Source organism: Dryas octopetala, chromosome 5 (genome assembly GCF_963921425.1).
Source record: "Dryas octopetala chromosome 5, drDryOcto1.1, whole genome shotgun sequence".
In the NCBI taxonomy this organism is placed as follows: domain Eukaryota; kingdom Viridiplantae; phylum Streptophyta; class Magnoliopsida; order Rosales; family Rosaceae; genus Dryas; species Dryas octopetala.
The window spans coordinates 16,335,527-16,361,257 of NC_141370.1; the positions used below are offsets into that span (position 1 = coordinate 16,335,527).

Below are 25,731 nucleotides of genomic sequence, written 5' to 3' on the forward strand. Positions count from 1 at the left end.
GATAGGATCGCACACTTCGCTTGAACGTTTGACTGCCAAATGAAAAAGAGCGTGTGGACTTGTGACTGCCGGCGTCGGTATGCTCATAATTACGTTTGCGGTGACGAAGTCGGGTCCTCACATAACTTCATTCATTTGTGTAAAAACAAAAAACTAGGTAAATTAAAATTGCAAGCTTTTAAGTCTTATTGTCAACACAGAGCCATCGCCCTTGGCATCTAGTTCAGGCAGAAGCAAAGAACATATTCTTGCTCTCTAAGACTCGAACCATCCTGTTCCCTAACTCAAGGCAGAAGCAACAAGTTCCTCCTAAATAATCGGGAGAGATTCCATTACGTACTACTTGTACAATCTCAATTGACATTCTTAATAGAGGTCTGACCTACCTATGTGGGACTCACTACTGACGGCCGGCTCTAAGTAGGAGGGGGAGGGATGACCGACTGACCGCCCTAGCCCGACACCAAGGAGGGATGCTCTTTACAAAATCCATGGATGAAATGGCAATGGGCAAGACGACCTGGAACTCCTCATTCCCCAACCATCTGATGATAAATCTCTTTGTATCCTCAATGGTGCCCTCCTCACAAAATCCTAACTAGTAACATCCATCCTCCAACTCTCAATAAAAGCACAAATCCTTCACCCAATCAATTTGTTCTCAAATAGAGATTACAAGACACTATTATAAGAGCAGAGAGCTAGAACCAGCAACCCCATTTGTTCCCAAACCTTTGAACTCATCCCCTCCTTCCTCCTCAACACAAACCTATAATTAATGCATCAATGTAACAAAATTCCAACTGATTCCATCTGTTTTTATACCATTAAGTAGCTCAACAGGCTAATCCCACATCACAACACCATAGTTCCAGTCAGAGCCAATCCTGAATTCATTGTGGGAAACTACATTCCAACTTAGTCACTAAATCAATCGGGACTCAAGTAAACATTGTTTCCATCTGTTCTCATCTCATTAAACAGCTCAACAGCCCTATCCCACATCACCAACACCATAGTTCCAATCAGAGCTAATCCTGAATTCATTTTGGGACTAAGTCAATCAGGACTCAAGTACTCAACCATATTCAATATGACATAAAGAAACAGAAGAAAAGAAACAAACAAAAACTCAATTCTGCCTAGGCTTAGAGTGCATTTACATTTGAAAGGTAAAACAAATATAGAAATTTTTAATCAATCAACCTCAGATGTTTAGCAAGCAAAAAGTATGAACAGAGAAGTCACAAACAAAACAAAGCTACTTTGATGAAGTGAAGTCAAAGCCATAGCCATCCTCATTCCTCAATCCCCATTCAAATTGAAGAACTAATGCCAAATTCACAAGCAAAAAAAGCTATTCAATTACACTAAACTCATGAGTATCAGTGACAAACTCACCATAAAAACAAGAAGTTATTGATATCAAGGTTCCAAACAACAAAGTACAATTTGCCACCGAGACCTCTCAAAACAAACAAAGACACAATCTTTTCCTCAAAATGAAGAAAAAGGGGCAACAAACCTAGGGTTTCAAAATGGGATTTTTCCCCCAAATCAGTCCAAGTCCTTCACAACCTTAATCCCCATAGTGTTGGCCGTACCTGTAATTGACTTGCAAATGGACTCCAATGGCATGTACTGGCAATAAGGGTCGGACTGCTTCACCTTAGCGATCTCATACACGTGCCTCACCGACAGCGTCGAAGCCACCACGTGTCCTGGTCGGCCGCTACCGGAATCGACGCCGGCGGCCTTCTTCAAGTACCAGGTGACTGACGGTGACTTAACCGTGAACTCGAAGGTGTTGTCCTTGAAGGCCGTGATGGTCACCGCCATGGGCGTGTCGGGCTTGTACTTTTGGGTGCGAGCATTGAAGTCTTTGCAGAAGGCCATCAGGTTTAGCCTGTATTGACCCAGAGCCGGACCCACTGGCGGTGCGGGTCGGGCCCCACCAGCTGGGACTGTTAGCCGGATGGTCGCCGCCACTGGCCGCCGGGTTAGGATCTCCTTTATGGTTGCCATGGCTCTGTTGCTATTGCTCCACTACACTCAAATGAGGTCACTGCTGGTTTGGTTTTCGGAGGAGAAAAGTGCTGAAACTAGAAGTAGGCCTTAATGAGCTGGGCCGAGGCCCATCCCTTATTGGGCCCCCAGCTAATAATCATTAATCTTTTACTTTTTAAGTTCTTGAGAAAAACAAAATTTGGCCCTTGTAAAATAGGAAAAATAAAACTGGACAACAATAATCCAAAAGTAAAAAATTAATAATTTGTGAAATCATCATTAATCGCTATGCCTTAATACATTTTATCAAAGATTGAGAAATTTGTATAATCAGATATAAAACATTTGTACCACATTTCTAAAGTGAAAACCAAATGACATAAAAAATATGGTACAAACAATTTTATCTAAATCCAAAATGTCGAGTGTAAAAAAGGGTTAAGCACCAGTAAAGTGTTTGACATATTGTTCTATCAAAGTAGGATCAACTGCCATAAGGTATGAAGGTGCTAGAGCATATTTGTGAGAGGAAGGAAAAAGAAGTTATAAATTGTAATCTTCTAACAGCCAAATTTCTTGGCTCATTATGCTTTAAAGAGTGATGTCCATAGCCATTGTATGACTTATTTACAATATGCAGCCACTCAAGGAAAGGGAACCAAAAGAGAAATAAAAAAGGGGGGATTTTTACAGGATCCATTTCTTCAAGTTCTACATGGGACTACTACCTCTTTTAGAGTTTGCTTTTTAAGTGCTACAACCAAGTTGAAGCAGGCTGACTGGTGCAGACACAGCCTTGCAGCCATTTATATAGTACTAACACTAGAAACTTTTTTGATTAAGGCTTCAAAATTGAGATTGTTAATAGTATCTCAAATTGTACAGAACGTGTAGTTCAAGAAATCAGTAATGTCTAGCCGCAGCAGGGCGCAGGAGCTACTCGGAAAAGTTCCCCAACTAGGGGTGTAAGTTCCAACTTTATCCATGCAAGCATTTTGTTTTCAAATATTGCTTAAGACACCCTTAAGAAGGTCCAGCCCTTCAGCTGAAATACTCCTCCTCTTGTGGGATTTAGGAATTTCGATCTTAGGAGGTGGATCTGCGGAGAAACAGACCACAACAACAGTCAGGTTATCACATGTGTTTCGTTGGAGTGCCTCCTTGACAAGCGCTTTTGAACATCTCTCAGGATCATTATGCTGCAATAGCTCCTTCCTTACCATTGTAACTGCACACTGGCTGCTCATCACGTCCCACAAGCCATCGCAGCCCATTATCAAGAACTCATCTTCTTCCGTTAGGACAGTCTCCTCCAACTCTGGCTCGGAGCTTAAGGGGCAGTTTGAACCTTTAGAACCCTTGATATGCCAATCTCCAAGAGCACGTGCCACTGATAGTTGGCCATTGAGGTATCCATCATAGATAACGCCACCCAGCTTCTCAATTCTTAATCTTTCAGAGGTGCAGTTAGGTTTGTGATCTTTAGACAGTTCAATTGCCCTTCCTCGCTTCCCCAACACAGCTCGACAATCCCCAGCATTGGCGATTAGCATGGTCCTGCAAGATTACAGCATTGAACAAATGTTCAAGTTGTATCAACTTCAATGCTCAGTCAGCGCCAACATAATTACCAATCTTACATGCAAATGATCATAGATAGATGTGAATAGTGCAATTCCTCACCTTCCTAAGATAAGGGCAGTCAAAACAGTGGTACCAGAGGACTTATCAAGAGAGTGACAATCTGCAAATGCATGATCAGCCTTCACAAAAGCACTCCTAACTGCCTTTTTATTGCCAGATAGGAAGTGAGAATCTTCAACAATGAATCTAAGGAGGTTATTTTTTATGAATGACGCTGCATCAACACCCCCATGTCCATCGAAGACCTGTATGAGTCAACAAAATCTCAGTACAGAAGCCAGAAGAGTCCAATTAATACTACAGGGTAGAATGATATATATGCTTTTAGTCACCTAGCTTCTGACTGATTAGAAATGACCAACTCATGGATGAAGGATTTAAATTTTAATGCAAGCAGTCTTAATAAGATGCCATTGTCATACAATGATACATCCATTTGAATAAGTGAAGGATAACCAAACTGCAAAGCTGCTTCACTCAAAAAGTAATTAACAAGAGCAAGTTACACACCCCATAAAATGCCCCAGGAGAAGGCAAGTTTACCGATGCACCAAGATGTTCACCAAGATTATCTACACAAATATACTCATCCTCCATGTACTGTTTAGGTCCTTTCTCAGAACAGCTTCCTGAACGGAATACAGATAAAAACTCTGATGGCTCATGTGCTGGGGACTTCAAGCCAATACTTCCAATATCTGAATCCTAGGAAAAAGGAGAATAGATGAATAAGTAGTTATAGCATTACCACTTAAAGCATTTTGTATCAATTAAGCATTATATAATTAACCTCAGCAAGTAGCTGTCTATGCACACAAAAACATGCACGCAAGAGCAGATTAAACAGGGGGAGTTGATGAATGATGACATTCATTTGCTAACTTTAAAGAGAACTTATTCTACTTGCAGCTAAAAGGGGCATGTTACCCTCTAAAACAACTATCTATCCATTTTTGCTGTTGCCATTTGAAGCATGCAATTCACATGGATTCGTTAAGAAAACACCAGAATTAATATTGCAGGCTTAAATAGCTTGGTAACAGCAATCCTTGACTACTTCAACTTATTGAAAAATGGTTTCCTTTTAGTTTACAGGACGCCATTCTCCAAATACTTGTCAGGAAATTCCATATTCATTTCAGCTGTTATCATTCAAATTCTTCCACAAAATGCAACAAATACTTCCAAATCCTCAATGAAGAAAACCCATCACCCATCAGCATGGTATCCCTGTGCATTGTGCATAATTACATATAAAGGACAAAAATTTGCAAACCCAAATCACAAAAATTGAAGATTAAGAAGAGAAAAGAAGATGGCACGGGGATTCAGTCAACTTACAGATTCGGTCAACATTGCATAGCTTGTGCAGTTCCTCATAACCGAGAGGTTTCTGGGAGGCTTTCCAGTACTAATTTGGTTCGAATTCCCCGAAGCATCACCATTCGGATCTTCCTTCATGCACCCACCAATATTCAATCCGGTCACCTGAGGCGAGATTTCAGTTCCTGAAGCCATTCTTCTTTCTAACCCATCAAACTCCTCAACCCCTTTTAACTAAGCCATCATAAACAGCTAACAAACAACCACCACAAATGTCCTTGAGCTAAAAGCCGAAAACAACTGTCAATAAAAGCCCATTTTTCACAGACCACGCATTTTTATTACCCAACAGCTGCCTCAAAAAGCCAGACAACACAAACCCAGCTGTTCAACCCATTAAAGCACTCAATCCAAGATGCACGAATTTGCATTCAAGTCCCCTTTACTCTGTGTGAAACCAAGCACATTCTTATGCCAAGCTTTGAGCTTTGAGTGTTTTCCAGGCAATACGGATCAAAACTCAGAAAACCCAGATGAAGAATTCCACAGTAATAAGCAAGAATTCAAAAGCCAAAACGAAAGAGTTCGAAAAGATATAAACACGAGAGAAAAAGAGAAAGAGATGAATGATAGATAGGCTTGAGAGCCTAAGACCATAGCATAGTAGTAGGGAAGGGGGAACCGTTGGAGAGGAAAGAGAAGAACTTGGTTGATAATGTGTGCTGGTTGACTGGCGATTCCAGGTTTTCCGGTCGACATTGTAGCGCCTTGAGAGGGAGTTGGGGTACTGACACGTGTCCGCCTTTGTAATTGTGGTGGTTCTTCAATCTTGGATCCCCTTATATATCCACAGTTGTACTGTCCAAAGAATGTGGGCTTCTAAATTCCTCCACAGTTGTTTGTGATTTATATATTTTAAAAATGTTGCACGGTTGCACCTATATAGAATAAGAATAAGAAAAACACCTATATAACATCAAAAGCACCACTAGAAGGTCATAAAATTAGGTGCAATTATGCTTAGTGCCATGTCACACTTTTTCTAATCTTGTTCGTACATGTTCGTGTCTTTGGATTTTGAATTTGCCATGAACACGAAACGAAGTGCAAGCACGATTAGTCCAGCATGGAAGGCACAAGTTGGGCTCGTCATATTGTAATTTGCAACGCGCACATGTTTTACTTTCTTTTTGTTTGGTACCCTTCCATATATTATGGAGCCTTGGAGGCACCATGGCTAGAAGATCAAAAGGCCGAGGTGGCCTCTAACTAAGTTGCTTGCATTGGGCAAGGCCATGATGGATGGCCATGATTTTCTGTAATTAAACTTGAAGTTATATTTGGCCAAAAAAAAAAAACTTGAAGTTATAATTTGAAAATGAAAATGGGGGAGGGATAAAATGTAGTTTCATTAATAAAGGGAGGGTAACTAAGCAATTTCTTAGATTTATTTGACTTTCTTTACTTGATTGTATTTAAAGTTTGAAGGTCGTTGAAGCTTAGCTAATAAAATTTGTATCACAAGGAGCGTGATCCAAATTTCCCATTATTTTTTGGCTTCTTCTATTTCTGAGGCATAATGATGAAAAGGGAATGACTCAAAGACAATATATTTACAGATGAGTAGTAGATAAGTTGAGAGAGTTTTGGTAAGAGCCTTCCTATTGAAGATGGAAAAAGCATAAGGGAAAGACAATAATTGCAGATAAACAAATTAATAGTTCCTGTACAGAAATTGTTACTATTAACAGCTTTCCAACTCAGATATGCTAAAATGAATCCAATCAATTCAGACATTTAGATTCAATGAATTACTAGTGGAGGAGGAGGGTACTAAATAATTAAAGTTAAAAACTTTTTGGATCTACTGATTAATGGAACCAATTGATGAGATGGCATAATAATTTGTTCACAAGTCTTTGCTGCAAACTCCAATTAAGCTATACAGAGTTTTAGTGGTACTATTTTTTGTTCTCTTTGATGGTACAAACTCCTTTACATTAGTGAAACTTCAGAATGGATAGGGACTCTATCAATTGAGGGACTTGAAAAGCTGGTTTGGAAGGAATATCCATTTTCAGAAATGACTTGGTGGGAAAGCTTCTCTCTTTATCTTCTTCAGTGGTTACTACACTATATACCAGGAAGAATCTATATCTCTTTATATGAAAATTTCTTTGCTTTCGCATGTCCAAATCAACCTTCTCGGTCGATCAAGATTTTTTGCCCAATGACAATGAAGAATCAGCAATTTTAAGGTGGCTTTAATGGAGTCTTTTGCTTGTTTTTGAAAAGTGGCTTTAGTTAATGTGGCACAACATCCTCTGGATAATGGGATTGGGTTGTGTGGGCCGGATAACTGCTGATTGGCTCTCTACTTTATTAGATAAAAGATACAGTAAAGATTCTCCTCTCTCTCTTCGTTGGCAATGCATGATGTTCAAGGGATTCAAAGATCCAGGCCCACTTGGAACTAAATATCGTAAAGAATTGTGCAGATCAAATACAATTGTTTCGCACCGTATAAGTGATTGTCTTTTAAGTAAAATATGAGCTCGAACAAGTACGACTTATATTCGTTTATGCGCCAATATGCATTATTATTGAATTAATTAAGGAGGAAATTATATTTCATTTTCAAATTCATGATTCAAGCTTCACTAATGACTTGGCTGGAGGAGATATGCATCTTATTCATATATGCTTTGAACACCTTTGATGTTGGCAAGTGGCAACATGTTGTTACATATGTAGCCTTTTACAGGTGATCAATACAGCTGGTGTGACAGGCCTAATTAAGTTTAAATTAGCTGATCAGATGAGAATTACCTCATTGATCCAGCATAAATGTGAATAAAGTCATTCATAATGAGATTGGCACAGGGACTACTTGGGCCAATTCTTCTGGCTTAATTTGTTCCACCAGAAAAACCAATAGCTCAAACAAAGAAGCTTAATGTTTCCATTAATTAATAGTGATACACAATTAATTAATGCTCATCTGGGTGGACAAACAACTCGATCAGAAGCCTGGTTGGTAGGTGTTAGCGGAAAAGGGAAGGAAGCTGATGAATATGGTGGTGATGAAGTGATGGACAGTGGACCTAAGGTGGTGGGCATATATATATATATATATATATATGTACGTATATGCGTGGAGTAGTTGGGCCACGTTATTTACATGGCATGCCCAAAAACCCTCCCTGCAGCTCTCTGTGTTCAGACTGTTCACTTGTGTTCCGGTCTTTACATTGACTAGATCGACTAGTGTTTCACGTGGTGAATGTATCGAAGGATTGAAGGGTATGTTATTATGTATAGCTAGCTAAAACTCTTCCCTTCACCAAAGGGCAAAGGTTGTGAATTGCGATTCAATTTCTGTATGCTATAATGCTTGTTGCTTTTGACCCAAACCCATAATATATGGGAGTGGTACACGTGGGGTTCTTGAAAAGACGGTAATCCTGACCTTTCACCCAAATATATATTATTAGATAAGGTTATGTGTATCACAATTAATAATTACAATGTATGTATGCCATATTTCTAATAAGTAAATCCTCTGTCTATTAGAAATGTATTGAACCATTTATCAGGTCCTTTCCAAAGTCTGCTACTCTCCTCCAATTAGTTTTGTTGTTAATCCCACTTTAGCTTTTTAGCTCTTTCTCCACTTCCTCATGTCCTTTTTCTCTCTCTCTCTCTCTCTCTCTCTCTCTCTCTCTCTCTCTCTCTCTCTCTCTCTCTCTCCCTCTCCAAACATATTTTACCTTTTTCTTGAAGTAAATTTTTGCTTCACACACCAATCAGTGTGCTTAAATTGCAGTTGAGATCGACTAGATCATGCGCATGCCTAAATAGTGCTAACAAACCACAATTGGTCAAGTCATGGGGAGTGGGCATTAATCCAAGTCAAGTCAGTTGGCTTGTGTATTAGTTGCCTATGGAATGATGCTGCGCATCGGTGAGATTTGAGACCATAGCAAACGCCAATCGCTCATTATGCATTCCACTACATGATATTTGCAGACAATGGCCACTTAAAACTTGGTAATATGAGCAATGGAATAGGAATTGCATCTTTTGGTAAGTGGCAATCATATCCCCAAGAAAAATGGCATTTTATTCTTCAAAAACTTGCTACCTTTGATCCCAATTTATTTTATTTTCAGCAATATTAAAGGAAAAGGTCTTTAATGGAATAATCGCATCACTTGTATGATATGACCACTTAGTGCTATAGCGTCATATTCTATTTATTTTAAAAACAGTAAACTTTACTTAAAATAAAAAAACATGTCAATATATTGGAGGTTGCATCATACACCTAGCACGACGGGTCTTAGTGAAGAATCTCTTACATTAAGGGCATTAAATACATTAAATATGATTTCATTTTGTTCATTTTCTTCTCAGGGCACTAACTATCTACAACTTTTGTGGTCGTATACATAATGATGTAGTTCATCATGGTTGTTATACTTTGTCTTTGACTTGGGCAGTTCCAACTTCCAAACCAAGTACAATCCAATTCACACCCGCTGCCCGCAGACTTTAAGATTATTGGGTAGCTAGCTCTTTTTTTGTTTGACCAATGGCATGGGTAGCTAGCTCTTGTTTACCAGTATTATTGCATATATTGATGCTTATATATACTCGTTTATCATTGAGCAGAACACATCCAGTGCTGAACTTAAAAGTTGGTGCCATAAATCCTCCTTGTTTCTGCTTTGCATAGATGTAAAAGTACTATAATTCTAACTCCATACTTATATTTACTTGCCCTTCTTGTGGAGATCGTATATATTTGGCTTTGAGACAGCAAACTAATAATGTAAGCTTCACTTCACCTTTTCTTTATGTCCCTTAATTTTATCTTGGATTAAGACATACATCCATTTCGAGAGACCCAATTTGATATTATTCCAGAAAATTAGATATACACCCATTTTTAAATTTGCCATGTAGAATTATTCATTTTCTGTAGAAAATTCATTTTGTGATTTCCTCTTTTATCCTTTGAGTTGAAAAAAGGTAAATTTTAATTTTTTCAATTAATGTCTTATTTCAAGGTATTATCGAAATTTTTTTGTAATTATTTGCCATTAATTTATGAAGTTGAATATTAAGATTTTTCATTTTTGATTTTCGTTTTCAAATTTCAAAGTTTTCTGCGTTTTCCAAATTAGTGTTTATTAATGTCTTATTTCAAGGTTTTATAATTTATTTTTAGGTCCATTGACTTTAGATACCAAATTTCAATAATTTTTCATTTTAAATACCAAAACGTTTATGTCATTTCACTTTAGATACTAGATTTTAGTTTAGATATCAACTTTAAAAAACATGGTCCTACCGAGCTGTGACTGTTTAACAGTCACAACTATTTTATTGATTTGTTGTTTTTTCAATATTTGCAAGGCTTAAATTTTAATGTTTAGTTTTTGGGTTATAGGATTTCATCCCCAAACTTAAATCAAAAGCATTAAACCCTTATAAATTTTGAATTTTTATGAATTTGAAACAGTCACAACTGTATAACAAACCGATTTATTACCTAATCCAAAATGTCTTGCTCTAGGTTAGTAAACTAAAAAAAATTAGTATCTTATTACTTTGCTGAAAAACTATTGATATTTAGTATTTAATCCTAATTTTCTATTTATTTTTTTGGTAATCAATTGTCATTTATGTTTGACTTTGAAAATTAAGTATATCTTTTTTAATTTTGTTTTCAAATATCAAAATAGGTGTTATCTTGTCCAAATTAGTGTATTATGACCAACGTTCAAAGATTAAGAAAAAACATCATTTACGTTTTCCAAACATCATTAAACTTTCATCCCCACATGTTCTTTAGCTAGGTTAACAATTTTAAAATTTCAACATGGCATTTTTTGCAGTGTTTTTCAAGTTTCCTTTCATCCTTACTTATATATAAGTAAGAAATAAAATTTCGTTTTTTAAAGATAGGGAAATTTTAACAAGTATTCATCCAGATTTTAGGAAAATTTCGCCGAAATTTGTCAAAATTTCGCTCATCGCTTCTCTCTATGTCTTCTCCTTCTCTGTCCAAAGTCCAAACCCAGCAACACTGTAAAAAATAGTTTAAACCCAACCAAAATAAACCGAGCAAAATTGTAAAAAAAAATTCAAAAACAGCCAAAATAAACCCAGCCAACAGGGAGGGAGGGAGAAGAGATTGGGGAGGAGAGGAGGAAGAGGAGAAAGAGAAAGGAGGAAGAGATGCGCGCGATTAGGCTGGGAGAGAGAAATGAGAGGGAATAAGAGAAATGGGTTGGGACTAGGAGATAGAAGAGAGGAAAGAAGAGAGAGTCACGGGAAGGATAGAAAAAGTAAGGAAAATAAAGAAAAAAACAAGAAAAGAAAGGAAAGAATAAAAAGAAAAAGTTGGTAATCTTTGACCAACACTTCAGATGGCCAAAGTTGGTGGGTACGTGTTGATCCACTAGAGGTGATGGCCAAAATTGGTGGGTGTTGATCTTTGGTAGTTTGGCCAGCACATAGGTTATGGCCATATTTGGTCAACATAAAAGTATATAGTAACATGAACAAATAGTAATATTCTTTATCTTTTTATTTAAAGATTAGAAAAAGTTATAATCCAACTTTTAAAAATTGTATTATATTTTTAAATTGAACAATTGTTAAGAAAAGAAAAAAAGAGGTTAAGAGTTGATTGGATTTTGGGGCCTTTAGGCAATTGGAAAGAAAAAAAAGAGTTTGAGATTTCGTTTGACTCTTTTGAGATTTCGTTTAGTTATTTTTAAACTCTAAACTCTAATATATTTCTATATAAAAAATAATTAAAAATACCCTAAAGAGCCTAAACCCTAATATCTTATACCATATCATAAACAATATAGAGTATAGATTATAAAGTATATAGGGTTTAGTATATAGATTACAGAGTGTAAAGAGTATTAGGGTATATAGAATATATAGGATTTAATGTATAGATTATAGAGTATAAAGAATATACTAATTTTATTTAACAGTATTTGTTTCTAGCGTGCATTATATTCATCTTATATAACATGAAACGTACTCTATAATTAGGTTTCTTTAATTATTTTTTATCAATGTAGTAGATAATATGTTTAATAAACATATGGTAAAGTTTCATTCAAAATTTTGATAGAAATTTCTGTCTAATTTTTGTCGAAATTTAAAATTTCTCAAAATCCGAAATTTTACTACTTGCATGTAAGTAACATGTTATTTTTCTTTAGTTGTGTTTATGATTTCTTCGATCCTCTTTTTGTTCTTTTGTTTTCTTCTTCTTTGATCTTCATCTTCTATCCTTCTTCATCAACAATCTTCAATATTCTTCTTCTTCCTCCCATCTTTTTCTTTGATATTCTTCTTTTTACTTGAGTAAGAGGTGATAAAACCATTGGTATATATACCTTAAAAGGAGGTTGGTAATTATACATTTTTCTTGACCTAAGCGATATGTATTTTCTTTTGTTTTATATACCTGAGTCCAAGATATTGATATTTGTATTAGATTAGAGATCTTCTGCCCCCAAATCCCTTGTCCCTCCTTGTTCCCTCTCACATATTTTGAGGGTCTTTTCGTAATTCTTGTTTTACTTAAAATATATATATATTTTTTTTTTTCAAAATATATGAGAGGGAATAGGAAGGGACATGGGGATTTGGGGACAGGTGATCTCTACCTTTTGTATTATATATTTTAGTGCTATGTTTGTATTATGTTGGATTTGTTATATATATTTTTATTAGATATTTCTCTCTCTTTTTTTACCCAAAGTGGAGGCTTACTGTGTTCATTTTTTTTATCTATATTATATGTATATTGAGTGTTTAATTTTTTTGTATTTGAGTGTTTATATCTTGATGTTCATAATTGGTAACAAATTTTTTTTTTTTAATTGGAAGCATGAATCATGAAATTTTATCAATAAAAACATTCAAAATTAGGAGTAATAAATGCCTCAAATAGTGGATCTTTAAATATTGCTCAAATTGAAGTAATGACATCTTTTGTAAATATCTATAAATTCATGCCTAAGCCATTATCTCACCTGGAAAAAAAAACAACTCTCACACACATTTTTTTTACGTACTAGGCCTTCTTTAAAATGGGGTATTCAAAATGGTATTCAAGAATCAAAATAGTATTATATCTAAAAGTCATATGGCTTTATTAGATATTTGGACAAGTACTGCATGCATGTGTTTTTGCCTTTTTGGTATGAGCCTGTATCTGTCTATTTGAGTCTGCCCACTTGTTTGTATTGTTAATTACTGAGCTGATTTGGGTCCTTTGCAGTGTGCAACCCACCATGAATATAGCCTTGCTTCTGCTACTCATGGTTTTCTGCAATGGGTCTTCTAGTGGAATTGATACAAATGTTACTACAAGACCTGATGTTGTGAACATTGGTGCTATTTTCAGTTTCGATTCCGTCATTGGAAAAATTGCAAAAGTTGCAATAAACACTGCAGTTGAAGATGTCAATTCCCAACCAGAAATTCTCAATGGAACAAAGCTGGTACTTAAAATGCAGAACACCAAATCTAGCGACTTTCTGGGAATCATTGGGGGTACAAACTTTTCAACTTTCCCATGTTTATTCACTCAAAAATCTAATTAATTAGGAGTTTCTTTACACTAGTATTCATGGAATCTAATTACAAAGACTGTATTTTTCTTGTTCTTTTACAGCTTTGCAGTTCATGGAGAATGATACAGTGGCTATAATTGGCCCCCAATTCTCAGCTACAGCTCATGTAATCTCACATATTGCAAATGAGCTACAGGTCCCCTTGTTATCATTTGCAGCCACAGACCCTACCCTGAATTCAGTTCAGTTTCCCTTCTTGGTTCGGACTACCCGAAGTGATCTCTTTCAGATGACCGCAGTAGCAGACCTTGTTGGCTACTATGAGTGGAGAGATGTCATAGCGATCTATGTGGATGATGATTTTGGGAGAAATGCCATTGCCGTTTTAGGGGATAAGCTAGCTGAAAAACGTTGTAAAATCTCATTAAAAGTGCCTCTGAGCCCCAATGTAAACAAAGAGGAAATCAGCAACGCACTGTTCACTGTGACTTCCATGGAGTCTAGGATTCTGATCCTGCACATTTATACCAGTTGGGGTCTACAAGTACTTGGTGAAGCACAAAAACTCCTGATGATGGAGAAAGGATATGTATGGATTGCTACTGATTGGTTCTCTACCATATTAGATACTGATCCTGCCCTAGCTTTAGTGGCACCAGATGACATTCAAGGGGTTCTTACATTGAGAATGTACACACCAGATTCGAAAGCAAAAGCGAACTTTAAAACAAGGTGGAGCAACTTGACTAGTGAATTAAGAAGAGTTAATGAACTTAATGGCTCTTCTTTTGGGCTAAACACATATGGTCTATATGCCTATGATTCTGTATGGCTTCTTGCTCATGCAATTGAGTTGTTTTTCGCTCGTGGGGGGAATATTTCATTCTCAAATGTCTCGAATTTAGAAGAGTTACGCGGAGGGAAGTTGAATCTTGATGCATTGAACATCTTTAATGGAGGCAACCAGTTGCTGCATAGCATTTTAGAGGTTAATACAACTGGTGTAACAGGGCCAATCAAGTTCAACCCAGATAGGAACTTGGTCAATCCTGCATTTGAAGTCATCAATGTGATTGGCACAGGGACTAGGACCATTGGTTTTTGGTCCAATTCCTCTGGCTTATCAGTTCACCCTCCAGAAAATCTCCAAAGCAAGCTGCAGACTAATGGTTCCAGTACCGATCCTCAACGACTATACAGCGTCATCTGGCCTGGACAAACAACTCAGAAGCCTCGCGGGTGGGTTTTCCCAGACCATGGAAGGAAGCTCAGGATTGGAGTCCCATATCGAGTTAGCTACAGTGAGTTTGTGGGTGTTAAAGGCACTGAGTTCACTGGTTATTGCATTGAGGTCTTTATTGCTGCATTAGACAAGTTACCATATGGTGTCCCATATAACTTTGTCCCTTTTGGGGATGGTAAAAAAAACCCGGAAACCAATGAACTTCTGCACAAGATCCAAACTAGTGTGAGTACAGATTTCAACAATTTTCTTTAGACTTTGTTTACAATAGTATGCTTTAAATTTCTATCTTAATATACTCTTTGGATTTCCATTTTTATACAGGAGTTTGATGGTGTGGTAGGAGATGTTACCATCACCACTAGCAGAACAAAGATGGTGGATTTTACACAGCCATACATTGAGTCTGGGCTAGTTGTAGTTGCTCCAATAAGGAAGTTGAATTCTAGTGCTTGGGCTTTTCTGCGACCTTTCACTCCAATGATGTGGGGTGTCATTGGCATTTTCCTTCTAGTTGTGGGAGCAGTTGTTTGGATTTTGGAGCGCAGGACAAATGAGGATTTCAGGGGCCTTCCAAGAAAACAATTGGTCACAATTATTTGGTAATTAAGTGCTTAAATCCATATATCCAAATGCAAATTTGAATACATTAATTCTACCAAGATTGTATAGGGTGGTTTATCTTGAAATGCCATCTCTTGATCTAAACTCACCATTTGGAAAATAATTCTTACTGCAGGTTTAGCTTTTCAACTTTGTTCTTTTCCCAGAGTAAGTGAAATGAACAGTAATTCTCTAGTTCTCTAGCCATACTGCTTGACTTGCATATGTATACAAAGAAAAGTACTCATATGAAGGACTTAAATCGAGAAACTGTGAACAACCAATGCATTCAACAGCTGGACATACTTTGAATGTAATGGTTGCTCACAGTCGTTTAATTTAAGTCCCTCAAGTGAGCATTTCTCCTAGGAAGAAACTTATGTTACTCTTATCTATATATATGCAGAAGAAAAAACTGGCAGCACACTCGGTCGCTTTGTGCTAATCATATGGCTATTTGTGGTTCTAATACTCAACTCAAGCTACACTGCTAGCCTGACCTCAATCCTCACAGTGGAGCAGCTTTCTTCACCTGTTAAAGGGATTGAAAGTCTAGCAACAGGCAAGGAACCCATTGGTTTCCTAAGGGGTTCCTTTGCTGAAAACTACTTAACCAACGAGCTAAACATCCACAGGAACAGACTTGTGCCCCTTAACTCACCAGAAGAATATGAGAAGGCCTTGAAAGATGGTCCCAATGCAGGTGGTGTTGCTGCAGTGATTGATGAGCGTGCATACATGGAGCTCTTCCTCTCTGTTCGATGTGGATATAGCATTGTAGGTCAAGAATTCACCAAAATGGGGTGGGGCTTTGTAAGTATCACATCCTTTCATCAAGTCCTTTAATATCAAATGCTTTGGTTTGTAGATTTGCAAAATTTGCAAATGTCTGCACTTGAAACTCTCTCTGTGACATTCTCTTTTGTGGAGAATTTTTTTTATCAAACAGTCTCACATGTTAGTGTTGTATACTTGTATGATACTAAAACCATTACATGAAACAACCCAGATGAGCTTCAGTTTAATAACTGAATCCATTTGGAGCCAAACTAAAAAAGTTCCAATTGGGTCCGTAAATTTGCAAAAAAAATTGCACTGAAAGCTTCATGTGACATTCTTTTATGAAAAAATTGTCGTATTAGACAGTCTGACATATTATGTTATTGTAAGACCGATAAAATATCATGTCAAACGGTCCAAGTACGTAAATAAGATTAATCATACACCTATAACAATACTTAATTACATATGGGTTGTTTTGATTAGGCCTTTCCAAGGGACTCGCCACTAGCAATTGACATGTCAACCGCAGTATTGAAGCTATCAGAGAAGGGGGACCTCCAAAAGATCCATGACAAGTGGCTGATGAAAAGTGCTTGCAGCGCAGAAGGTGCAAAGCAAGCTGTGGACCGCCTTCAGATAAAAAGCTTCTGGGGACTCTTTCTGCTGAGCGGCATAGCTTGCTTTCTTGCTCTCCTTCTTCATGTTCTTCGCATGGTGCGCCAATACTACAGGCATCCGGATTCCGACATCTGCGAGACCTCACAGTCACAGTCACAGTCACAGACTAGACGGCTTCGCTCATTTGTTTCCTTTGTAAATAAAAGGGAAGCAGAAGTCAAAAGCAAATCCAAGAGAAAGAGGACCGAGAAAGCCTCCAATAAAATAGTGCATGAAGATGGTACTATGGATGGCCATGGTTTTGATGATGAATGTGTTTAATATGACGATAGAGTGCTTTTTTGCTAAGCAGAAAAGCCTAATCATGTACACCTTCTTCCCCAAAAACCAGGTAACTTTTATCAAACACTTTGTGATAGACTCATATATAGTTGGCCATGTGTAGTATAAATGGGTCTTGGAGGATAGTTGCAACTTATCTAATGTACACTACAAGAGTAGGGCAACTGTATCCATAATCCATTTATGTATGACATCAAATAACTTTGTTACCAATGACAGAGCCAAATTTTATCTTTGTGATGACATGGTGAGGATTTTTATTTTTTGGAGATATTTCATCGAATAATGCGCAAATTTTCATAATGAATTAGTCGACATTCCATCAAAATAGTACATCAATTGGAATAAGGAATTACTTCATGGGTCGTAAATTCATGGAGCCTCTAGCAAGTTGACCCATTGGAGGGTCAATTTGAAATTTTTTTTCCTTTGATTTGATTTAAACTAATTTTTTCTTGGAATTAATATCTAATCACTAACTAAGTATTGTTTTAGTAGTATTTCTCTTTACAGAATCCATGTTTTTAAACTAACATGGGCTGGGATGTATTAGAGTGGGCAGCTGGGTTAAGGTTGAGCTGGATTATTTTGAGGATGAGCTGTTACCGAGAAAAAACTTGTAAAATAAAATTGCATGGGCTACAGCTTATACAGCCCAATTGCTGAATTCGTCCCTGGTTAGAAAGGTTCCAAATTCCATACCTCTTCATCCACCAAATAAATAAATAAAATTTCAATCAAGTAACCATGCATTTGACCCAAAAAATTAAAAAAAGGGTCCTTTACACTTTACACTCTTTAAGTATAGGCCATTTTTCACTTTGGTACCCGATGTTTAAAACATTTCAATGTGAAACTTAAAGTTTATAAAAATTACAATGTGCCCTTTCAGTTAACTTTTATGTTAATTTTGACTTCATATAATATGTGTGAGATTCATTTATACTAATAAAAACAGTAAATTTACGCTATTTGAAAAAAAAAAAAAAACAAATTTAAAAAGCCAACTAAAATTTTATAGGTTAAAAAATTAAAATCAATTATAAAATTTTAAAATTGAAAAAACAAAAAACAAAAAACTAGGAACTAAAGAGATGAGGGAGGAGGGAGAGGTAGGGATAAACAAGATAATTTTTTATATTTCGTTTTAAAGTTATCTTTTAATTTTTAATATATAATAATTTAATTGTCTATATCAGTGTAAATGAATCTCACATATGTTATATGCAATTAAAATTAACAGAAAAGTTAACAGAAGGGATACATTGCTCATAAATTTTAGGTTTCACATTGAAATGTTTTGAACATTGGGTACCAAAGTAAAAAATGATCTATATTTGAAGGTTGCAAAGTGTAATTCACTCTAAAAGAAAAGTAACCATGCATTAAAGTGATGGGCCTGCGAGACTGGGTAGTAACCCACTAGAAACAGGCCGAATAGATGGGCTAGTGTTGGAAAAATGAAGTCTAAATCTGACCCAATCCCCTGACAGGTATGGGCCGCGCCGTAGGCCCGCAGCCTATCGAACTGGGCTTAAACCCAACGGGTTTGAAAATTTGTGAACCTCTTTTTTTTTTTTTTTTGGAGAAAAGTTGTGAACCTGTTGATGAGTCTGACCCCCTACTCCCTAGGCCCTAGCACCTTTTCCCTTGTTCTTTCTTCCTTTAATATATTTTCCCAGAAAAAAAACGTGGATGTGGATTCCAGATTTCCAGGAAAAAGCAATTAATTAATTAATCAAAAAAACACTAAATTCTGATTGGTTGGGGAGACACCAAATGGAGTGAGGTGAGTAATGGAGGACCATTGTTGGTGGTTCTGGTCCGTCCACAAGCAGCAATAATAAGAAGCGAGCGCATAATCCAAATCTTATTCTTCAAATGGAATATATAGCATATCCTGCCCATTGGCATTGGGTCCGACATTTTTGGTTCAACTTTTGTTTCCTTCTGCTCTACTATATATGCTCAAAAAGCTGCCACTTCCAATGGACCACTGGTTTTTTCTAGTCCTTGTGCTAAGTGGTAACTACCAACTGGTGTACAACTTTAGGGACATGTTTACCAACTGGTGTACAACTTTAGGGAAATGCTATCCTACTAACACCGCATGCGAGGCAGACACGTGTTTGATCCTTAGATTTGATAGATTTGATTTTGCATTCTTATTTTAAAAAATTCAACTCAAAGGTGTTTGGTAAAAATATTAGAAGATGTTTATTTTCACAATGGAAGCCAAAATAATTGAGTAAGGGTTGCTTTATTTTATAACAATTTTTTTTACAAGTGTTTTACTTCACGGCAATATCAACTGATCAAAATGCAATAGTAGTGAGTGTCATAACTTCAAGGTTATTTGCATACTGTATAATTTTTTTTTTCCCAAAATACACTTTTATTCCTTGGAGTTTTCAATTTTATCCATGTAATTTTAGAAACCTACAACTATATACTTGTAGTTTAATTGAGATTGCAACTAAGCTCAAATTTCTTAACTTTATTAATGGATGGACAAAATGGAGGGGTATTTGATTTATATTACATATATAAATATATCAAACATTACGGTCAATAATATTATGACCACGTTAGCATGTCACACAATATTACTGTCACATTATATTCATCATGGAACAAGATGTATGTCTCCTACTATAAACTCTTGGCACCCAAAGTTGTTGCTATTTGGGCTAAGAAAGTAAGAAGATGCTATATGCCTCAATTTTTTTCAACTATTTTATTTTAATTTATATGGCATTCATAGATTGAGTTTTACAAAAAAAAAAAAAAAAACTCTATCAAATGAATTGACATTTATGAAATTTAAACTTAAGATTTTAAGAGAGACTGAATGTCTCCAATAAACTAAACAGTTATTGGTAATGCTTTGTAAGGTTGGAAACAAACAAAAAAAAAGTTAGAGCAATAAGCATTTTTCATTTGGGCTATGTGTTACTATCATAACTTAATAAAGTTATTATTCACATGGTTCAACTGAGAATTTCTCTAATTTGAAAAGAAAAATGACAAGTTGCATAGTATAGTTCATGGTGGTAATTAATGACTTTTTAAATTAAGACAAAAAAATACTGCACATTTTTGTACTGTTTTACTATTTCTTGTCAATAACTATTTATCTCATAATTGTGCAAATATCTTGAACGAAATAAAAGTCGACTAGTCACGAATCACGATCAGGGCAAAAAAGAAATAAAAATAAATAAAAGTCCTGCAACAATTATTTTTAATGAGAATTTTCAGGGAATTATCCACCTCTCAACTTTCATGGTGAAAAACAGAGGACAACCACTAACGATTTTGCCACTGAGATATCATTCAGTGGTCATCATCTCCATGTCATGGAACAGTGGAGCACCATCTAGGCATCTATCATCAGAGGATTCAGAGCCAATGGTCTCTCTTTCTTTGTACCTCATATTAATTTCCAACTTCCAACGGACATTAATACACTCTATATGTATGGCAATTATCTTTTCTTTCACCATAGATATTATATGACCATTTCCCAAACTTTCTAGTATCACTATACCAGGTGTGAATGTGTCACTCACCATTAATCTTAGCCAACCATGACTTCTTTAATTTCAGGTGTGAATGCATGCTTTTATTATTTATATCTTTTAGCTTTCTAAATTCCTTTCATCTTCTTTAAAAACCCAGTTTCCCACTCTTCTGGTTCTAGCTAGCTAGTTGTCCTCAGGGGACACAGTGATTAGGAAGTGAGTTTTTACCAAAAGGGTTTTGGGTTCAAGTCACAAATGTGGTGTTATGTAATTTAAGAAGCAAAAAGGAAATTTCTAGTTCTAGTTCTAGTTCTGGACCTCTGGTTGAGTTTTTTTGCGTCAAAGCAATGGCTGCTCCTGCTCTGTTAGTTGTCTTTTCATCTGAACTCAAAACTTCTCAAGGCTTCTTTTCCTTTTTAATGTTTTTGTTTTTCCACTTTCTTTGATTCCCTTTTACTGTTGAATGTTTGTGAAGATTTGCATACTGTTGTGACCCCAAAATTGTGTGCTTTTTAAGCGCTTTTCCTTTTTCCTCAGATTAGTATCTATTATCTTTCCACAGAAGCTGCTTTTTTACTTTAATATCGTCTCTGTTGTCTCTTCTTGGGTCCTATTAGTTTGCTTAATGACCAGAGAACTCTAGGTTCTGGCCCTTCTGGGTTCTGCTTATCAATTGCTTTTTTGCTTACTCTTTTGTCTGTCAGTGTTTCATGAATAGATCTAGTTATTAATGGGAATTTCTGCATCTTGAACAATTCTTTATCTACTTCTCGTGGAGTTAATGATGCTGAGCTTGCGCCTGCATATTCTTTCAACCCCTAGTTTTTTTCTTCATGTTATTGGATGAATTTTTTAAGTTGCTTGCTTAATTTCAGGTGTTTCTTGGTTATGTCAGTGTTTGGATTTGAAGTCCAGTTGATTCTATCAGCTCGTGGGAAGCTGGATTGGTTTCTTTGCAAAGCAAGGTGAAAATTAGGGGTTAATGATTGAACAATTCACCATGAATATAGTTTGGCCCCTGGTGTTGATGGTTTTCTGTAATGGGGTTAGCACCACTGTCTCTACAAGACCAGATGTTGTGAATGTTGGAGCTGTTTTCAGTTTCAATTCCATTGTTGGCAGAGTGGCCAAAGTGGCAATAGATGCTGCAATTGAAGATGTGAATTCTGATCCATCTGTTCTTGGTGGAACCAAGATGAGAGTTACAATGCAGGACACAAATTACAGTGGATTTCTGGGCATCATTGAGGGTACGTCTTGTGACTTTGTTCTCAATGTCAAACTTGTCTCTTTGATGTATTGTATAGAAAACTGATAATTTAATAAATTATGGTTCTTTATTCTATGATTTCATCTTTGACTACAGCCTTACGGTTCATGGAGAAAGATACAGTGGCCATAATTGGACCCCAGAATGCTGTAACGGCTCATGTAATATCTCATATTGCAAATGAGCTCCAAGTTCCTCTATTATCATTTTCAGTGGCAGACCCCACCCTGTCTTCACTTCAGTTCCCATTCTTTGTTAGAACTACCCAGAATGATCTGTATCAGATGGCTGCAATAGCAGACATGGTGGAATACTATGCATGGAGCGAGGTAATTGCAATCTATGTTGATGATGACTATGGGAGAAATGGGATTGCTGCATTAGGGGATATGCTTGCTGAGAAACGTTGTAAGATCTCATACAAGACCCCTTTGGTCATTGATCCTAACCGGAATAACATCACTGATGTACTGATTAAAGTGGGTTTAACTGAGTCTCGGATTATTGTTCTTCACGTGTATGCTGGTTGGGGTGCTGAGGTGTTTAGTGTGGCCAAGTATCTTGGCATGATGGGAACTGGGTATGTCTGGATAGCAACTAATTGGCTTTCTACTTTAATAGATACCAATTCTCCCCTTCCTTCAAGTACTATGGATGATATGCAAGGAGTTCTAACATTGCGCATATACACACCAGAGACAGAACTGAAAAGAAAATTTGTTTCTAGGTGGAGCAACTTGACTAGTGGACGGACAGCTAAGGGCCAAATTGGGTTGAATGCTTATGGTCTCTATGCCTATGACACTGTATGGTTGCTTGCTCATGCGCTTAGTGCCTTTTTTGATCAAGGGGGAAACATCTCATTCTCAAATGATTCAAGGTTGGCTGGGCTGCGCAAAGGGGATCTGAATCTTGATGCTATGAGCATATTTGATGGAGGGAAATTGTTGCTGCGTAACATTTTACATGTTAATATGACTGGCACAACTGGTCCGGTTAAGTTTACTCCGGAAAGGGACCTCATTCGCCCTGCATTTGAAATCATAAATGTGATTGGCACAGGGATTAGGAAGATTGGTTATTGGTCTAATCATTCTGGGTTATCAGTTGTGCCTCCAGAAACACTTTACACAAAGCCACCAAATCGTTCTAGTTCAAGTGAAAGCCTATACAGTGTCATTTGGCCTGGACAAACAACACAGAAGCCTCGTGGTTGGGTTTTTCCAAACAATGGAAGGCACTTGAGGATTGGAGTCCCAAAACGTGTTGGTTTTCGTGAATTCGTTTCACACACAGAAGGCACTGACATGTTCACTGGGTACTGCATTGATGTCTTTACTGCTGCATTGAACTTGTTGCCCTATGCTGTTCCATACAAATTATTTCCTTTTGGTGATGGTCATAAAAACCCAAAGACCACTGAACTTGTGCACAAAATCCAAACGGGTGTGAGTATCATATACATAACATTTCTTACAATTTGGGAAGGTAAGTGTTTCTTTTGATTTTCTAGTTTCTTGTTCCATACAGGAATATGATGGAGCAATAGGTGACATTGCAATCATCACCAACCGAACAAGGATGGCAGATTTCACGCAGCCATACATTGAATCCGGGCTGGTAGTAGTTGCACCTGTGAGGACGACGTTAACTTCTAACCCGTGGGCTTTTCTAAGGCCATTCAGTCCAATGATGTGGGGTGTCACAGCTGCCTTCTTTCTCATTGTTGGAACAGTTGTTTGGATTTTAGAGCATAGGCTGAATGATGATTTTCGGGGGCCTCCTAAGAAACAAATTGTCACTATTCTGTGGTGAGTGACTACACTCATTGTATGCCGACAACTTCTTAATTATCTGATTTGTTCAAGTACATTGAGTTAATGTCTTTCAATTGGTGTTACTTCTCTCATAATGTCTATTTGCATAGTTACTCATGTAACAAATTGCATCGTCTTGGTTTAAATCCCAGTCACTTAAAATTTGTGCTTTCCTTCTGCAGGTTTAGCTTTTCTACTTGGTTCTTTTCCCACAGTAAGTCAATTTCCCACTAATTTAGTAGTCTTTTTGAAAACCATGGCTTAATCGCAGTTTCAATAATACTTATCTACGCTTTCTTTTTTGGTTGGGGTCTTATGCAGGAGAAAATACAGTCAGCACAATGGGCCGCCTAGTACTAATTATATGGCTGTTTGTGGTTCTTATAATCAACTCAAGCTACACTGCAAGTTTGACATCAATCCTTACAGTGCAAAAGCTTTCTTCCCCCATCAAGGGCATTGAAACTTTGCTTTCAAACAATGATCCCATTGGCTACCAGCAGGGTTCGTTTGCCCGGAATTATCTAATCCACGAACTCAACATTGACAAGTCTAGACTTGTTCCTCTTATCACGCCAGAAGATTATGCTAAGGCCTTGAAAGATGGTCCCCATAAAGAAGGTGGTGTTGCTGCTGTGGTTGATGAGCGTGCATATATAGAGCTATTTCTCTCTAGCCGATGTGATTTCAGTATTGTAGGTCAAGAATTCACCAAAACTGGGTGGGGATTTGTAAGTTTCTCGTTTATCTATGATATCTATGACAATAGGTAATATAGTCTTCTTAGACAGTCTGACATGTGATACTACCAAAATGTCAATACAAATCACACATTCAAACAAGAATTCGTTGATTAACAATTCAGATTAACAGTCATAATATTGTCATAATCATCATGTTCATAAGAATTCAACTTTCAATCTTAATTCTCATACTAGTCATGTCCTAATACCATCATGTTCATTTCAAACCAGGCATTTCCAAGGGACTCACCTTTAGCAGTGGACATGTCAACTGCTCTTTTGAAGCTGTCAGAGAATGGGGACCTACAAAGGATCCATGACAAATGGCTTATGAGAAGTGCTTGTATGTCACAAGGCACAAAGATTGAAGTGGACAGGCTTCAACTCAAGAGCTTTTGGGGCCTTTTTGTTCTCTGTGGGTCAGCTTGTTTGCTTGCTCTCGTCATATATTTCATCATGACGATGCGCCAGTTCAGCAAGCAATACACTGAGGAATTGGAGTCTTCTGGCAGCAGAAGATCTGCACGTCTTCAAACCTTTCTTACATTTGTTGATGAGAAGGAAGAGGAAGTGAAACGCAGATCCAAAAGAAGGCAAATGGAGAGGATGTCAAATAAAAGTGTGAGTGAAGATGATTCAATGAACAGTTCCAAAAGAAGACATATTGACCAATCATCTTCAAGCAAGAGTCTTGATAATGGCAATAATGTCTGATCAGAAAACCTTCCAAGCGTAACTTCATGGGGTCTTCTGGTATGAGTTTAGGGTTAGAAGCATGTATACACAGCTTAATAGCTCATGTCATTATACATCAATCCTGCATTACTCTTCTATGGGAATGCTTTGGCAACCACTTTGGGAAAGTATACAAAGTTGTGCAAAATGACATGAAATTCACTAATTTTTTTTATACCAACACGAAATTCACTAATTATTTCTGTTTGCTTGGTGGGTTATTTAGAGCGTACCTGCCATCTTTCTTGTTGCAAAATGACAAACTGATTGTAGGACTATTTACAGTGATATCTTGCAATGATTTCATTGTCTAGAAGGGAAGGAGGTATCATCTCTATTTATTGTATGCCTTGTTATGATTTTGCTAGCATCAAGGTTAAGAGAATCCTTGTTAGTATTCGACACGGAATACAAAATTACATGATCCCAATGGCGAAGAAATACGAGACAACTTGACTGCCACC

At 36.9% G+C, this 25,731-nt stretch overlaps 4 protein-coding genes across 9 annotated transcripts; 2 read left to right on the plus strand and 2 right to left on the minus strand.

Moving 5' to 3' along the window:
- Positions 1-1,340: 1,340 nt before the first annotated feature.
- Positions 1,341-2,065, minus strand: MRPL11 (mitochondrial ribosomal protein L11). Its single transcript, XM_086245137.1, has one exon. The coding sequence runs from the start codon at positions 2,023-2,025 to the stop codon at positions 1,558-1,560; it is 468 nt and encodes a 155-aa protein (XP_086101263.1). The 5' UTR covers positions 2,026-2,065; the 3' UTR covers positions 1,341-1,557.
- A 547-nt stretch (positions 2,066-2,612) lies between these two features.
- On the minus strand, positions 2,613-5,712 carry LOC147284946 (Protein phosphatase 2C family protein). The gene is made up of 4 exons (XM_086244079.1): positions 4,993-5,712; positions 4,162-4,356; positions 3,691-3,896; positions 2,613-3,564 (listed from the first exon to the last, which is right to left on the minus strand). The coding sequence occupies exons 1-4, from the start codon at positions 5,167-5,169 to the stop codon at positions 3,009-3,011; spliced, it is 1,134 nt and encodes a 377-aa protein (XP_086100205.1). The 5' UTR covers positions 5,170-5,712; the 3' UTR covers positions 2,613-3,008.
- Positions 5,713-9,690: 3,978 nt separating this feature from the next.
- Positions 9,691-17,371, plus strand: LOC147284947 (glutamate receptor 3.6-like). 2 transcript variants are annotated; one of them, XM_086244063.1, is made up of 7 exons: positions 9,691-9,808; positions 13,421-13,569; positions 13,691-15,057; positions 15,157-15,434; positions 15,572-15,603; positions 15,842-16,248; positions 16,702-17,371. In XM_086244063.1, exons 2-7 carry the CDS (start codon positions 13,527-13,529, stop codon positions 17,155-17,157), a joined length of 2,583 nt encoding a protein of 860 aa, XP_086100189.1. In that variant the 5' UTR covers positions 9,691-9,808; positions 13,421-13,526; the 3' UTR covers positions 17,158-17,371. The 2 variants fall into 2 exon arrangements, with proteins under 2 accessions (XP_086100189.1, XP_086100188.1); XM_086244062.1 differs by lacking the exon at positions 9,691-9,808 and having other exon boundaries at positions 13,308-13,569.
- A 3,087-nt stretch (positions 17,372-20,458) lies between these two features.
- Positions 20,459-25,448, plus strand: LOC147284948 (glutamate receptor 3.6-like). 5 transcript variants are annotated; one of them, XM_086242883.1, is made up of 7 exons: positions 20,459-20,592; positions 21,578-21,952; positions 22,069-23,420; positions 23,503-23,783; positions 23,972-24,003; positions 24,111-24,520; positions 24,764-25,448. In XM_086242883.1, exons 2-7 carry the CDS (start codon positions 21,685-21,687, stop codon positions 25,244-25,246), a joined length of 2,826 nt encoding a protein of 941 aa, XP_086099009.1. In that variant the 5' UTR covers positions 20,459-20,592; positions 21,578-21,684; the 3' UTR covers positions 25,247-25,448. The 5 variants fall into 5 exon arrangements, with proteins under 5 accessions (XP_086099009.1, XP_086099010.1, XP_086099007.1 ...); XM_086242884.1 differs by lacking the exon at positions 20,459-20,592 and adding an exon at positions 20,635-20,656; XM_086242881.1 differs by lacking the exon at positions 20,459-20,592 and adding an exon at positions 20,647-20,787.
- The last annotated feature ends 283 nt before the right edge of the window (positions 25,449-25,731 follow it).

Bases quoted from the DNA above. Each gene is read 5' to 3' on its own strand.
- MRPL11 (XM_086245137.1), bottom strand. From the start codon at position 2,025: ATGGCAACCATAAAGGAGATCCTAACCCGGCGGCCAGTGGCGGCGACC.
- LOC147284946 (XM_086244079.1), bottom strand. From the start codon at position 5,169: ATGGCTTCAGGAACTGAAATCTCGCCTCAGGTGACCGGATTGAATATT. The intron at 4,357-4,992 runs GTAAGTTGACTG...CCTTTTTCCTAG, and splicing joins ATGCAATGTTGACCGAATCT to GATTCAGATATTGGAAGTAT. The intron at 3,565-3,690 runs GTGAGGAATTGC...GTAATCTTGCAG, and splicing joins ACTGCCCTTATCTTAGGAAG to GACCATGCTAATCGCCAATG.
- LOC147284947 (XM_086244062.1), top strand. From the start codon at position 13,308: ATGAATATAGCCTTGCTTCTGCTACTCATGGTTTTCTGCAATGGGTCT. The intron at 13,570-13,690 runs GTACAAACTTTT...GTTCTTTTACAG, and splicing joins CTTTCTGGGAATCATTGGGG to CTTTGCAGTTCATGGAGAAT. The intron at 15,058-15,156 runs GTGAGTACAGAT...ATTTTTATACAG, and splicing joins TGCACAAGATCCAAACTAGT to GAGTTTGATGGTGTGGTAGG.
- LOC147284948 (XM_086242883.1), top strand. From the start codon at position 21,685: ATGATTGAACAATTCACCATGAATATAGTTTGGCCCCTGGTGTTGATG. The intron at 24,004-24,110 runs GTAAGTCAATTT...GGTCTTATGCAG, and splicing joins TACTTGGTTCTTTTCCCACA to GAGAAAATACAGTCAGCACA. The intron at 24,521-24,763 runs GTAAGTTTCTCG...ATTTCAAACCAG, and splicing joins CCAAAACTGGGTGGGGATTT to GCATTTCCAAGGGACTCACC.